This window comes from Oncorhynchus masou, chromosome 30, assembly GCF_036934945.1.
Source record: "Oncorhynchus masou masou isolate Uvic2021 chromosome 30, UVic_Omas_1.1, whole genome shotgun sequence".
Classification (NCBI taxonomy): Eukaryota; Metazoa; Chordata; class Actinopteri; order Salmoniformes; family Salmonidae; genus Oncorhynchus; species Oncorhynchus masou.
Genome location: NC_088241.1, coordinates 27,696,288 through 27,712,819, shown reverse-complemented (window position 1 = coordinate 27,712,819; position 16,532 = coordinate 27,696,288). Strand labels below are relative to the sequence as shown.

The following is a 16,532-nucleotide window of genomic DNA, read 5'->3' as shown; positions in this document are numbered from 1 at the left end:
CCAGGCACAAATGCTATGTGAATGCTAAATGAAGTCATGAACAATTGAGCCTGTCTGCAGTGTAAAATGTGTCACATAATGATATTTTCCTTAATTGAGTAGCTGCCAAAATCTTCCCTTTCAAAGAGCTTAAGCTGGCAGTTTTCCAGAGCAGAAATTTAGAAGGAAAATCTCAGTAATGGAAATCTTCTGTACAGTATGTCTGTGAAATCGTTACAGCAGAAATGCAGCGGGCTCAGAGAGTGTGAGAGTGAAAAAATAGAGCGAGCGAGGGAGAGTATGTTAGAGTTGGAGAGAGAGAGTCCTTTTTTCCATCTAACTTAACTCTGAGAGGTGTCGGAACCATGCTAAGGGAAAGTGCTGGGTTATTCCTGGTCTTTTCCCGGCCTCTATGTGTTTCTGTATTCTTGTCATTTCAGCATTTTTAGGGCCGGTGGCAGCAGCCTGGGATAGATCAGCACTCAGGTGAGAGGTCACTTCAGGGCCAGGAGGATCATGGCTAGACGGGATCCAGCTTTTGTCAAATTAACGTCAGATTTGACTTTTCGTAGCAGGTCAGGAGAACTTATGCAGCACCTTAGGATAATTAACCTATCAGGTTAGGAGAATTAGGTTAAGGTTAGGAAAAGTGTTAGGGTTAGCTAAAATGCACCAAAAAAAATCACCTTTGGACTTTGAAAATGCTGGAATACCTCCTGGCCGGTCATGGCTAGACCCTTCTAGACCTTTCTAGCCATGACCGACCAAAGGGGATGATAATAGATGCTTTGCAGAGATTCCTCTGGCCGTATATGGACTTTGGAGCGTCCGCTGGGAGGCTTCCCAATTATTTACTGTCCGTTTCCTGTCAGAGAGGCATAGCTGTGCAGAAGCTAGTGTTCTGTTTGACTGGATTACAGCAAGTGCAGAATCACATCGGCTTATTCATCAAATGGCTTTTTTCTTCAGTAAAATCTTCCGTGTCTCTGTGTGGGCGCACTCCCTCACGCGTAATGTCTGTTGAAACTCAGTCTTTAACAATGTTGTCAAACATTACACGTGAGGGAGCGGCCTGCTGCTAAAGAAATGCTGAGCCGTCTCATTCGCGTACGGTCATGGTTTTGCCCACCTCATCTCTTCTCTTCAAGCTTCACGACTTGACACCTCGTTTTGACGTTTCTCAGCCATCTTTGTTTGAAAGCGGCATGATTGAGCGGTTTAGTTTGAGTGACAAGGTGTCAGCGTTTGATGGAGTGACAGCTCAGCATACTGCTTTAGTGTCAACCTCGTGGGTCGATTATATGCAGGAGTCACTGCATCATTTTGGCAAGAGTTCCTTTCTACGGAGACATGACTTTCATTCAACTGTCGTTGGGAATTATGTGGGAAACACTGTTTGCACCTGGACTGGGTTTGACACAATACCTCTCTTTCTTCCTCCATCTCTCTGTGCCCCTGTTCCTCTGCCTCTGTCTTTAGGTTAGGCTCTGGCACTTTGTTAACTGCGCTATGTGTTTGGGGCGGCTGCCCCGAGGCGTCAGTAAGCAATGAAAACATATAGGAGTAATCGTATTGCTCCTCCAGATGCACACACAGATGCATGAAACCACATACACGTGCACTCGCGCACGCGCATGCACTCACGCAGGCACACACACACACATGCAGGCATGTAGTGACAGTTGCACATCGCAATATTATATCGACACTTTGACTCCCGAGTATCGAGTTGATAAAAAATGCAATGCATTGTTAGGTAGAATTAGCGAGTGCTAGGCTGCTGTGCCTGCACACAGACTCTGGTATTGTTCATCCTATAGTTTGTTCTCCAGCTTCTTTTGTAATCGTGAGGCAACATCTGTTCAGCACTTTTTATTTCCATGACTGATCCAAACAAATGTTCCCAATGTTCTCTCGTTTCTCTGCAGCAGACATATAGTGAGCAATAGGTTCTCTGATTGCACACATGCGTCTGCCCAACGTAGGCGCGATGTATACAGGATAAAGGAAGAAGATGCCATTTGGACAGCGTTTGCTCATGGCCAAGATGTCTTGCAGATGCGTTTAGAGTTCTACATCGTTTATACGTTGGCCAGACATCAACATTCCGACTGTGATGTCTCGCCGACATCTTCCCAATGTGCTAAACTACACATCCCCCACGCAATTTGATACGTCGGCCAATGGTGTGCGTGTTATCAAAGGTTTGAAACCTCAAAATCCCAATAATAGCGCAGTATCGAATCGCAATACATGAGGAATCTTGAGAATCGCAATGCATGTCATATCGGCCCATAAGTATTGTGATAATATCGTATCGTGAGGTCCCTGGCAAGTCCCAGTCCTACATGCACATGGGCAAGCAGGCGCAGATGGACACACGCACGTACAGTAGGTACACACTCATGCACATATTTGCATGCGTACTTGTATGCATTTGCATGCGTACTTGTACTAACACACACACACACACACACACACACACACACACACACACACACACACACACACACACACACACACACACACACACACACACACACACACCCGGGGACTGGGACATGGGGGGAATGGGCCGTTACAGCAGCATTCGGTGTCATCTTCAGTCAGTGCTCTAAGTATCTTCCTTCCCCCTCATTTCCCAACCCTCTCTTCTCACATGTTCATTATAACCATAGTGAGGATGGTGTGTGTGTGTGTGTGTGTCTGAAAGTCCTGATAGGTGTGTGTGTGTTTGAACATTGACATCTAAGTCAAGGTGTGTGTCAACGTATCAGGATGGATTGGATTTGAGTGTGAATGGCCAGTGTGTATTTATTTCCCATGGGCCTAATTGAACCTCTCCTCTGGTGTGGAGTCTCTGTTCGTGCTGGGATGAGTTTTTAAATGGAAGTGTCTGTCTGTATGAAGGAGCACTGCACGGGAGAACAAGCTCTGTTTGATTGGCTGATGGAAAGTGTTTCCGCTCCAAAGAGAGGGTATGGATTGAAATAGACATGAAACAGTTGAGCATTCTTCTAGCGGGTAACAGTGCTCAAACAAAGTCCCTAAAAGGTCATATGTTTATTAGTGATACTGTGAGCAATCAGTGAGAGATGTGGGTGCTTTCCGTGTGGAAGAGATTTAGATCGGTCTGTGTGTGTGTGTGTGTGTGTGTGTGTGTGTGTGTGTGTGTGTGTGTGTTAGTGGTCTGCCTTGTCATTCTCTAGCACATTACTGCTTCCAGACACACTGCACAATGACGAGCCGGCATGACAGAGTCACCACGAGGCCCGGGGATGCCACAGCAAGTCATCCTGCACAGCTGCCGCACACACGCACACAAGAATGCGTGCACGCATGCATGCACGTGAGCGCACACAAACACACACACACACTCACATGTAGAAAACCCTGGTGTAATACAGGCTGCCCTTGAGGTATCACTTGCTACATTCTCCTCTGGTAGCAGGCTGCTTGGTTTGCCGCACATAGACATGCTAAAGACTTTGGAGAAGTGTTGCCTGGTGGCAGAGACAAATACCTAGCAAGCTGTTATTCCCCAGCCTGAACAATACCAAACAAAACACTGAGCTTACACACTTTTACCTCAGTCTGAATGACAGAAGTTGCCATTACCCAAACTTCTTATATAGATAAGGAGGACCAACTTCTCTATCAGATGTGTGAACAAGGTCTCGGATACTGTTGTGGTAACTGCTTTTGGATGCTATTTTTTTTTTTTTTTTGGGGGGTATTCTCATTTGAAAAGGAGACCTGGGTCTCAATATGACCCCCTGCAGAAAGAAAGGTTAAATGAAATGTGACATTCTCCTCTGGGGAAGAATGGCCACACTGGAAATCAGATTGTTTTTATTTTCTCATCAAAGCGCTAAAAGCACAGCTAATTCTGGGCTTCCTGTTGTAGCCGCACTTTGGCACAGGGCAGTGTTGTCTCACAGAAATAAGGGATTGTGGGGCTTCCAGAGAAGGAAATGGCACTCTCCCCTCTCCCCCTTTTTGACTGATTTTAATCAGTCAGAGCAAACTGGGGTCAAGTTCGTTCAGTGTTTTTAAGCATTCCTCAACCGTAGCAAAGCAAGGTCCTATCTGAGCTCTGTTATTAGTGCTCTCAAAAGCAGCGCGAAAAATCAAATATGAGAAGATATTCAGCAACTTTTGGCAGGACAATGGAAGTCTGCTTTGATATTGTCCTACCAAGAGTTGATGCATATTTTTCAGCTTCAGTCTGCTTCACTGTTCACCTTCTGAAAGTGAGTTGGCTTCAGCATTTGACCTCTGTAGGAGCCTGTGCTCTTTCCACGACACAGACTGACCAGGTGAATCCAGGTGAAAGCTTTGGTCCCTTATTGATGTCACTTCAATCCTCTTCAATCAGTGTAGATGACAGGAGGATTTTTAAGCCTTGAGACAATTGAAACATGGATTGCGTATGTGTGCCATTCAGAGGGTGAATGGGCAAGACAGAAGATTTAAATGCTTTTGAAAAGGTTATGGTTGTAGGTGTCAACTGCAACGCTGCTGAGTTTTTCATGCAGTTTCCCGTGTGTATTAAGAATGGTCCACCACCCAAAGGACATCCAGCCAATTTGACACAACTGTGGGAAGCGTTGGAGTCAACATGGGCCAGCTTCCCTGTGGAACGCTTTCGACACCTAGAGTCCACGCCCCGACGAATTGAGGCTGTTCTGAGGGCAAAAAGGGGGGGTGCAACTCAATATTAGGAAGGTGTTCTTCATGTTTTGTACACTCAGTGTGTAGTGTAAATGTCATGTCTTCTGGCTGACAGCTTCACTCTGCAGTTCTATTGTCATGTTAGGAATCTGTAGCTCAATGACAGCGTTCGTGTACATGGATGCCGTGACAACTATTTGTTGTGTCTCCGCCAGTGTACATGTCTGTGTGTGAGTGTGTTTCTTTTAAAGTACTTGTTTCTGTTTTTACTGAACTGATAGTACTTGACCTGAATTGTTGTGCAATAATCTTTACTCATCTCATATGTATATTCTGTATTCCATTCTACTGTATTTTAGTCAATGCCACTTCGACATTGCCCGTCCTAATATTTATATATTTCTTAATTCCATTTTTGTACTTTTAGATTCACGTGTATTGTTGGGAATTGTTAGATACTACTGCACTGTTGGAGCTTGGATGTGTATTTGACCAATAAAATGTGATTTGATTTGAATAAAGCATAATCCTAATGCATTGTATTGTGTGTGAATGGATTATTTGTGAAATTCTTGCAATGACCGTTTCAGATGTCACATAAAGGAGCATTTTTAGTTAAACCAGTGTGAATGCTGCTCTCACTAATTGAGCACAGCATCCGGTCTGACTTTACCACGCTAGTAAAGCTGTGGTCATTTTTATGTAATGTACCTGCTTGCAGACCATAGATTCAACCAAGGCCTGCTGGATGTGGTCCTTATGGGGAAGCAGTTAGAGGACAGGAGAGAGACGTATGTTTATTCTGGAGATGCTGAGGCTCCTGTAACAAAATCAATGCGACAGTACCCAGTTCCAGACAGAGACAGACATCTTGGATGAGTCTGGTTAGGCTCCCGGGGAACACAAAGGAGCCAAGCCGACGCCTTCAATGAAAAACTCCTTGCATCATTACATATACCAGAGAGAGAGAGAGACTCAGTCTTCCTCTCAGTGCTACTGTATTGATCAGCTGTGAGGTTGGCTTCCACTCAGCAGTTTGTTTAGATTATGACATGTGTAAGGTGACAGAAAAGCCCTGTCACTGTGGGCCTCATGTTCAGCCCTGAAACGGCTGTCTGTTTCTGCTGATTCGCTGCAATGATATCTGGGCAGGCAGACTGATTCGCTGCAATGATATCTGGGCAGGCTTTAGCAGCAGACGCAATCACCCCCCTGGGTTAGCGGCGACAGGCTGCAGGTCTCTCTGGGTAGGCGCGGGTCGTAGAGGAACAGTGGTACCTGATCTCACGTAGCATCAGATGAACTGGACACAGTGCAAACGAAAGACTGTTAGTAGTGTACAGGATGCACCTGCCAGGCAGATTCCGACAGGATAGGACAAGGATGAAGCAAACGAGACGATAGCTTGCTTCTGGCATGAGAAACTCAAACGAGAATCTGACACCGAAAGTAGCAGGAACAGAGAGAGAAATAGAGACCTAATCAGAGGGAAAAAAGGGAACAGGTGGGGAGAGGGTGAACGAGGTAGTTAGGGGAGATGAGGAAGAGCTGGAGAAGGAGAGAAAGAGAAGGTAACCTAATAAGACCAGCAGAGAGAGACAGAGTGAAGAGAAAGGACAGGAACAGACATAATAAGACATGACACATTATAGCTCACATGGCCTGCTATCCTGCCTGGGAAACTACAACATGCTGACTCAGCATTTTTTTTTATTGATCTAGGAAATGCATGTAACCTATTAAAAATGCATGTTACTGTGGGTGGCATCCATAATGAATATGCTGTTTCATATAGGTTTTATGTAAGAAATATGGTAAAACTACCCCATTTCCCCCATGCCCGAGCACATGTATGATTGTGATTTGATCGGTTTGTGACTCATTTTCTTAAACAAATCAAAATAGCATTTTCTTGCCGTCTTGACAGTAACTGCTGTCTTTGTTTCCTGTAATGTTTTCCACTGAGAGTCCTACTCAGAGAGTCGGTGATAGTTAGGCTGTACAGTGTAAGCACAGTCCCTAGTGGAACGTAGTCCACATAACAACATCTAAAAACTCTTGGATCCACTGTTCAATTATTTGAAAGAGCAAGGTTGTGTCATGCTTTGGATAAAAAATACCTCCGGAATACTATAGCCAAGAAATGAACAGGGACAGCGAATGAGTACTGTGATTATTAACTTTCAAATATTGCAATGGATACTCCTTTTAAAAGAAAAATTGAGTTTGAATTTGAACATGGATTTTTACAGAAGGACATGGATGTTTCGATCATCTGAAACACACTGAATTAGGTCTGACTTCAGCTGGTGGTTCCAGCATGTCTACATAAATCTGCTGAGATGACAGCGTGTCTCTCCAGTGTCCAGCGAGGCTGTTGGTCCAGCTCCAGCCCTCTGACCTTGACTCCCGTGGGGCCATTCCCTTTGAGCATGGGTGTGTGCTTTCAACCCTGGGGCCTGGTCTGGTCCCTGGTCTGGGAAAGAACATAGAGGAAACCTGGCTTCAGTCATCACATTCTGTGCTCCATTACCCTCCAGCCCCATTCCCAGCATTCCTGCACCAGGCCAACGCATGCCACCCCGCCAGCCCGCCAGCCGCCCAGCCTTTCGGGTCGGAAAACCAGCTCCCTCGGCAGAGTTAGGGCAGCTGCATGCTGTATGCCTGTCAACATTCTGTAGGCAAGCGGACATAGTGAAGCAGATCCACAGTGACAGTGACCCACTCATTCTCTCTCTCCACACATATAATGTATTCGTCAGTTTAAAGACAGAACTCCGCATCAAGATTGTAACATCAATACAATGTCATGGTGTAAATAATGACTTAAGTAATAGTTGTTTGAAATACATGTTCAGTTCTTATTAGAGACTTTTTTTGAATATTGAATGAAAGTTATGGAAGTTGATGAGCTACAATTACTGCATGGATGATTTGGCCTTTCGGGAAGTGTATTCAGCAATATCCTCCTGAGGGCATAAGGTTGAAACTCTGGGTTCTCTTACAGTGTGTTAACATGATCTTCTTCTTATCTCGAGAAGTGAATGTCCGGTGAGGTGGAAGATAAGGCAGTATGATCCTGTGGTGGACAGCCTTTAGTAGCAGGAAGCAATGGTAGAGGTGTGTCGGGCCGAATGTGTGCCAAAGCACCCTGCCCTCTCAGTGCACTCTTACAGGGGATTATGTCGTGTGTGTGTGTGTGTGTGTGTGCATTTTATGCAGCTGATGTGTTTATCACTCTATGTCGGGTATTTAGCCTCTAGATTATTCAAGTGCACCTGCAAGAGGTCCTCAATTACCATCACCAGTGACCTGTGCTGAGGATCACTTTTATGAAGTAGACTGAGTGATGTTTCACAGGGATATTTGCTAAGTGTGTGAGTATATGTGTCCTCTTTGTAGTGTGCGATCCATAGACTGGGACCTGTTGTGTTTGGCTTTTGCCCGTCCATTGACTAATAGTTTTATCACCAGATACTGGCTCTGTGCAAGGCTTTTCTCTCAGTGCTGGGGGAAAGCTGTCCGGCCTAGCCGCTGCCCTGCGCTCTAAGCTGTCACATTGGACTGGAGATTTGTGTGGCTGTGTGACCTCAGAGAGTTGGAATGTTTTGTCTGAACGTTCACAGCGGGGCTACCGGCGTAAACTGGCCAGGGGGCTGCAAACACACTTGTGTCCCCCACAGTCAGGGGTGAAAGAATAGGGCTCTGAAATGGACTGGGCTCTGAAATGGACAGGACTGTGAGGGAGTGTCCACTCCGATACAAGGTGCTACACTATCCCATACAGCCTTTCTGTGGTAGATTGAAAGAAGAGGGCACTGGAATGAGTTCTATCCTACATCCCACATTCAATCCACATCCACATGCTAGCACAGTCTACAGTACTTTTCCTCTCTGCAAATGTACAGAGTCCTGCCCTTCCCCTTAACCCTCCACGGGAAGCCAGTAATATCTCGACTTAAGCTACGTGTGAAAACCAGAGCTTCGATAGATGCATGGAGCAGTAGAGACATCACCGGGAGAGTGAAACGGGCCATTGGATTCATCATGGTTTTGTGAGAGGAAAAAAGAGGATTCCTTTCGCAGGCGTTAACACTTTGTGAGCCGGGACCGCCAACAAACGGCTGTGTGGATTGACATGTTCCCCCGTAAGTCTGCACTCTGCATGTAAACTGCAGACAAGCACATAGCTCCAACACAGGCCCTACTGTAACAACAAAAGGCCTCCTCTCATTCCACTGAGACTCTTTGTCAGTAACAAATGCCCGCTACTGCTAATGACACAATGTTCCATCTCTGTATCCTTGACCATATGTGACCAAGATTACTATTACTGGAACAACCCCCTTCAAAAACCCTTGTGGTCACAACTGTTTGTTGTCTCGAGTACACCCCACCCATACGGTAGCCCATACTGGTTTTTAAATAGCATTTGAAATCTTTCAAATAGTTTGGACGTGTGCTGGGGCCTTGCTGGAGTCCAAGATGGGCAGGGTTTGCACTTTTGGGAATATCAAGCTCAATCAATCACAGCTGTAAGTATTTGAAAGATGACAAATGTTATGTAAACCAGGTCTGATATATCTAAATCTCAGTCAGTCAGTAAGGGTCACTCAAATATGAAGTGATGCTGGTGAAATATGTCTGAGAAATACCATTAAACCTCCCTCTGGCCAAACTTCAGACGTTTGCTGACTCATTCAGTAGGCTGTAGTTACAATAGCATAGGATGAATTCGGTTTCCATTCATGCCGCCAAACTAGGAAATCCTCAATTGATAGCCAGCAGCCCTGTTTGAATTTGCTCCGTGCTTATTCAAGCACCCAGCCAAATAAGATAATGACTGAACACAAGCAGTCAACACACTAATCGAGCATGTGAATAAATAGACTTATGGGCTCTATCTGGTCTTTATTCAGGAAGACAAAACATACCGTTTTTCGTAGGGATTCATTAGGATGCACATTTGGATGTATTTCATCTAGGATACAATGTTTACTGTGTGAAAACAAATACATTCAAAGGGGTATTAGGCTTATTCAAACACATACACATCTCTATGGGTGGAATGCTGTTTTGTCATATCCTTATCCTTAAACCTCCTGCTACTAGTATCAGTGGTTTTTCTATAGTATCTATTGGATAAGGACTAGGGACTCCCGCTGATGTGTGCCCATCATCACTAGCATGACATCTGATCTACGTTGGGTAGAGTAGAGGGCATACAGTAGATCTCTGCTATTCTCTTCTCAAACTCATGCTGTAGAGATTCTCATGATGAACAATGAGGCACTTGTGGAAAAATATCCAGTGTGGAAAAATGCATTCAGCACATGCATGCAATACTACAAATTAAATTGGCCAGATGTATTCATCTCTCCACACCTTCTATCTTGTTTCACCCTGTTGCACCTGTGAGTGACATGTGGGCAGTCCAGTTTAAGGCAGTCCAGTTTTAAATTGGATCCACTTCTCTCTTAGTCAGCTCACCCTGGAAGTCATTTAAGAGTGTTGTTGCTATTGTCCCATCTAATTCATTACAGTTTTTGCCTATTACCTTCTGTTGGTAACAGGCTGGTTAGTCTGTCACACTGACAAATTGGGAGGTACAGGAAGAGAGGGAGGCACAGGTCCAAAAGGATGTGATGTGAGCCAATCAAAACAACAGCCACCCCATACACAGCTGTGCCATCTCTCTGTGTCTTTCTTTAGCCGTTTAGTCTCTCTAGTACTGTGGCATGCTGGGAACACATCCACAAGGAAATAGTCAGGGATCCCAGCCATGGACACACACACACACACACACACACACACACACACACACACACACACACACACACACACACACACTGTTTTGTGTATGTATTTTTCCTTGACATTACAGAATGGTTAGACTACCAGTTCCTTTGCTGCCAATAATATGTCACTAATTTCCTCCCCCCTTCCTTTATTATATGAGAGAGAGAAAGCGATATTGATTGTGACTCAAATAATAGCAGATGGTTGTGTACTCTGAATCAGACTGATGCTTCAGAATATAGGGTCATTTCCATGTACAGTGCATTCGGAAAGTATTCAGACCCCTTGACTTTTGTTACATTACAGTCTTATTCTAAAATGTGTTAAATATATATTTTTCCTCATAAATCTACACACAATACCCCAAAAACAGGTTTTAGGACATTTTGGCAAATTTATATACACTGCTGAAAAAAATAAAGGGAACACTTAAACAACACAATGTAACTCCAAGTCAATCACACTTCTGTGAAATCAAACTGTCCACTTAGGAAGCAACACTGATTGACAATAAATTTCACATGCTGTTGTGCAAATGGAATAGACAACAGGTGGAAATTATAGGCAATTAGCAAGACACCCCCAATAAAGGAGTGGTTCTACAGGTGGTGACCACAGACCACTTCTCAGTTCCTATGCTTCTTGGCTGATGTTTTGGTCACTTTTGAATGCTGGCGGTGCTTTCACTCTAGTGGTAGCATGAGACGGAGTCTACAACCCACACAAGTGGCTCAGGTAGTGCAGCTCATCCAGGATGGCACATCAATGCGAGCTGTGGCAAGAAGGTTTGCTGTGTCTGTCAGCGTAGTGTCCAGAGCATGGAGGCGCTACAAGGAGACAGGCCAGTACATCAGGAGACGTGGAGGAGGCTGTAGGAGGGCAACAACCCAGCAGCAGGACCGCTACCTCTGCCTTTGTGCAAGGAGGAGCAGGAGGAGCCCAGAGCCCTGCAAAATGACCTCCAGCAGGCCACAAATGTGCATGTCTGCTCAAACGGTCAGAAAAAAACATGTTATTCTGTTACAAAATCTTTAACAGAATAACTGAAATTGAATTGGCTAAAATAGGTAATTATAGTAGTCACAAATCACAGTTGGTTCACGTGCTACTGTCCTTCCACTGGCATACTGTTATGTTCAGCTCATCATTGTGAAAACAGTCTGGACAACCGCTCGCTCTCTGTCTCTCTTTTCTCTGTCACTCTCTTCTCTCTGTCTCTTCTCTCTGTCTCGCTCTCACACTCCTCCCTTCTCCAGTTAATGTCACCTCTTCCAGCTCTTACTGAATAGTTGAGTAGAGTATAGGACAGTACAGTACTGTAGATTTTAGTACAGTAGAGCACACTACAGAGTACAGCGTAATTTACTGTACTGAACTCTGCTGTGCTGTACTCTACTCTATTGTGCTCTACTGTGATGTCTAGACTTGTGTAACATAGACGTCTATGATTGGTTCAGAGTTGGTCTGGTCCGTACCAACCAAATGTGGTCTTTTTTGGGGGGTTTGGAGCTCATTAGAATAATAGTCAATGTGTAGAATAATACCCAAACAATCAGGTGTTAATCCACTTCACTTACTGTAGTTCAGTAAGTCATCATATTTGACACCCCATTATTTTTGCAAACATCTTTGAATGTTACTTCAGAGTAGATATTTAAGAGAGATTTTGGAAAACTTTGAAACATAAAGAACGGAGGGAGATTGTACCGTCATTCTGTTATGAAACTCTACATCTGCGCTGTTCTTCAAGTAGACATGTTTTAGTAAAATGTTCAGTGGGCATTTTTGAAAGTAGTCCTTGTGCTTAGAGCTCTATAGTTTGTTTTCATTTGGCATACATTTTAAAGTGAGTCATCATTATTTTACCATGGAATTGCCCATAGTCAATCATTTACATGAGGATCTCACTGCTATCATTAGTTATTATGTGGTTTCAGGGAGAGTTGTCTCCATCCATGAGAGTGGAGCAGGGGTTGCTGGGAAATATGCTCAAATTTTGTGCCTCTCTGATTTCAGTGTAGCCGTGGGGCTCTGTGTAATATTGAAGGAACCCAGGGGACTCTAAACATGTGATGGGTTATGTTGAAATTGAACATGGACCGTAACTGGAACATTTGACACAGTCCAAAGACTGGCAGTTTTTCCAGTGGCATTTCAATGTCAGATCAGCAGCTAAACAGTGATATTTGAGCTTTGGTTAGTTGCTACTGTGGACAGTTCCTGTATGAATTAGAGTAGATGCTAAAGTGAAGTCATGTTGATGGGGGTCTTAATTAAGTTACTTTTACTGGGTCAATAGTTCTGCAGTGATGATCATGGTTTTGTAATGCAGATGTCAAGCAGTGCCGGACGATTTGAAATAATATAGCACCAGGTTTGACACAGTACACCTGTGCCGCTGCAGGTGAAATGAGGTTTTATTAATGGGAGTGGTTCTGATTGTACCTATTCACCCTGTTGTGGTATAGCATAAATGAACACTTAAAGATAAGGTTGTCGTCTCCAATGTTACAGTCCAGATTTAGAGTGGGTCACTGTTTGCGTGTCCTCTCACTATTCCCCCAAGCCTGTACGGGGATAGCTCTCATACGGGTGTGTGAGATGGAGTCTAGCCTATACATTTCAGTGTGTTGATAAGGGATCTTCCTTCCTTCGTTTTATCTTCCATTTCCACATGACTTGGGATTTCTGGTCTGTCTGGTTCGGAACTGGGTGTGGCACGGAGATTTTATTCCTCCCCAGCTTCACTTTCCATCCTTCCCACCATCTCTCTCTATGTCTATTACTCTATCCTTCCCCTTTCCCCCTCTCCCCCTCTCTCTTTCTCTCTTTCTAGCTCTCCCTCTCTGCCACCATCTCTACTTTAAAACTCACCATCACTCAAACTCTACTTGTTACAGGAATGTGTCTGAATGGCAGAGTTACACTGTGATTGGTTGAGCTATAATGAAGCGGATGCCGGTGCCCTGCAACCATTGGCTGAGTCATGGTGATCGAGAGGACTGTGTGGTGCAGTGATTTGCAGAGGCACAGCCCTCAGTGAAAAGCCGGCTTTAGGCGGAGGGAGGAAGGGAGGGGCTTCCCACAGTGTATATTCCTGTACACACAGGGTGTGTGTGTGTGCATGTGTATTTGAGAAGGACCCAAACACAGCAGCCTCTCCCGGCAAGCAGCACTACAGAGACAGAAAGAAAGAGGGCAAGAAGAGGGAGACAGAGATTGGGCAGTTCCTAAGCCTGTAGAGGAGTAGCCAGGACTCACAGACACTTGCAAAGTCAACTTGAGGCAGAGGTACACAGTAGGAGCTGCACCGAGAACTGGCATCAACACCATCACTGTCATCAACATCACAGAGAACTGTCATCAACCATCAACAGGAGGCCAGAGAGTCAAAATGGATGGCCACAGGTCCATTCAGCAGGAGATCACTTCTCTCAAAGGTACTTTCTGTCTGGACCGGGGGCAGACTTTACTTTGTACTGTCACTGCAGAGTTACAGTATACTTGTATCGGGAGAGTTTACAGAGGAACTCTCTGTGAGTGTTTCATTGTACTTAACCAGGGACAGAGACAAAGACTGTACAGACACAGACAGACTGACGGACAGAGAGAGAGAGAGAGACAGCGGGAAGGCAAAGGGCAATTCCATGGTAACAGAGTGACATTGAGACTCAAACCATAAGCAGAATTTCCACTGAAAGTTTTACAAAAACACATTTACTATAAGTACATTCCAGATGAAATGTTTGGTAACAGAATGACGGCACAAACAGCACAAACCGTCAATCTGTTACCAAACTTTTGTCTGCACTGTTCTTAAAATATTCTGTGGACATTGTTAAAAGTAATCCTTGTGCATAGAGTTGTATGGTTTGTTTAACTTTACAGTCATTGGTTTTAGTTTGACAATACATTTTAAAGTGAAAAATCTGTCTCAGTTGTCACTCTGTTTCTGTGGAATTGCCCCAAAGCAACATTGTTTTTGTATTTTAGGCAGTCTGGGAGGGAGGGGCGTCCGGCAATGGCATTGTTTTCAGAGCAGTGGGGGGAGTTATGGGAGAATATCTCCCAGCTCAGACATTTATACTGAGGTCCTGCATGTGTGTTTCAGAGAGAGAAAGAGAGGGAGTGTGTGTGTGTGTGTGTGTGTGTGTGTGTGTGTGTGTGTGTGTGTGTGTGTGTGTGTGCGTGTGTGTGTGTGTGTGTGTGTGTGTGTGTGTGTGTGTGTGTGTGTGTGTGTGTGTGTGTGTGTGTGTGTGTGTGTGTGTGTGTGTGTGTGTGTGTGTGTGTGTGTGTGAGAGAGCGAGCGAGAGAGAAAAGATGGACGAGAAGACATACAGGGAAAGGAGTGTCTGTTTGTGTCTCTTAAGTCTGCATTGTTTGTATAGAAATGCTACAATGCATTTGCTTCGACTGACCTGTCACCTGACGGACACCTGCAGTCCTAGAGGAGTTAGTGTGTAGTTGTGTGCTGACGGGTGTCATGGTAGCGCTAGCATCTCCACCTCACATTTCCCATGCAAACCCATCAGGCAAATCTGACTTGCAGCTTTCCGGCAGTTAGTACTACTACGGCTAACCATTTAGAGACTTGTATTGTCTTTTCTTTAGGTCTATGTAAACATGCTGGAGTAACCAGGTCTTGTCTTCTAAAGAATGCTTCCCCATTACAGTTTCTGTTGTCATGATGTGACGACAGACATGTGATTTCATCAGCAAAACAATGCTAAGTATGTCGACCTACAACTATCTGTCACCATTTATTTGTATTATTTTGAATAGGGACAACTGTGGGACAATTAGCATGGCTATAGCCTAAATGATGAGTGTTTTGATGAGGATGACGATGAGGATGATGTTGTCCACGGTACTGACTTGCTTGTTTGCCACGTGTGTGTGTGTGTGTGTGTGTGTGTGTGTGTGTGTGTGTGTGTGTGTGTGTGTGTGTGTGTGTGTGTGTGTGTGTGTGTGTGAAAGATGATGTCATTCAGTAATAATCCTGTGGAGCACCAGACAGTGGTGTGACCTAATGATGTCATGACGGGCACTCCTTGACCCTGCTACCCGGCCAGCAGAGCTGAGATGACATTTCACCAGGGGGTGTGAGAGCAAAGGCAAGGTGTTTGTGTGTGTGTGTGCACATGTGCGTGTGATCTTAATTGAGTTGAGTGAGGATACAGTAAATCCACCAACCTCACGCTGACACAAATGCAGTTCTCCCACACCCATGGGAAGACTGTCTTGAGGGGGCAATAGACTTTGACTCCTGTCTTAGTCTGGCTCAAGCACTCCTCCCAGCCACGGTGTTCATCGGTGCAGGATCAATCGCTCTGTATAATTACAGACATGTCACTCGCTCTCTCTGGCGCCCCGTCCCTAGTGTCGCCTGTTAACACTGGCATGCTAATAGAACACATTGGGTCTCGCCGTGGTGCTACATATGGGCAAGGCCTACTGATACGTTTTAGATGACGCCTTGTCATCAATGCCCATCGGTCAGATGGAGGAATTGGCAGAGTCCTGGTGAAGAGGCAGGGAGAAGTGGTCATTAGGCTAGTTCTCTTTCAGCACTGGGATAGAGATACTGAACAAATTAGTGACACGTGATCTTGATCAGTCTTAAGCCTACTTGTGTTTTTGTGTGTGTTTACTGCGTTTTGAGTGTGCCTGCATGAGTGCATTGGTGTGTGTGTGTGTGTTTGTATGTTACATTGTATATAATATGTGCATCAGTGAGTGCTGTAAGAGGGTGTGTTGCCAGGAAGTGGCTCCTAGATGGGTGGTTAATCTCATCCCCCACCTTCATCACCAAACCAGCAGCCTCTCATATATCAGCACTCCGGAACCGCCTATCGATTTCAGTCTGAGCTGGACTTCCTGATGGAGATCTACAGCCATATAAACCCACTGTAGTCCATTTAGATGGCTCTAGCCCAATGTACTAGAGCCATCTAAATATATAGCTCTGCACCGTACTGTATGATGAATATTAGCTTTATGGCTGGCCTGGGGAAGAGGGGGAGAATATCCAGCTTCTCCCTCTCGTCTTCTCCCTCTAGTCTAAATCTGATGCTGTCATA

The 16,532-nt window shown here is 44.8% G+C and overlaps 1 protein-coding gene across 7 annotated transcripts in view; it reads left to right on the top strand.

Annotated features, from left to right (window-relative positions):
• LOC135522465 (plectin-like) overlaps window positions 1-16,532 on the top strand; it is a 208,850-nt gene that overhangs the window by 41,705 nt on the left and 150,613 nt on the right. For 2 of the 7 annotated variants that reach the window (XM_064948755.1, XM_064948754.1), the window contains exon 1: window positions 13,600-13,892. The exons of the other annotated variants lie outside the window; for them this stretch is intronic. In XM_064948755.1, coding sequence (XP_064804827.1) covers window positions 13,847-13,892 — 46 coding nt within the window. In that variant the 5' untranslated portion in view covers window positions 13,600-13,846. Of the gene's footprint in view, window positions 1-13,599; window positions 13,893-16,532 lie in introns of those variants that run through there. 7 annotated transcript variants of the gene reach the window in all.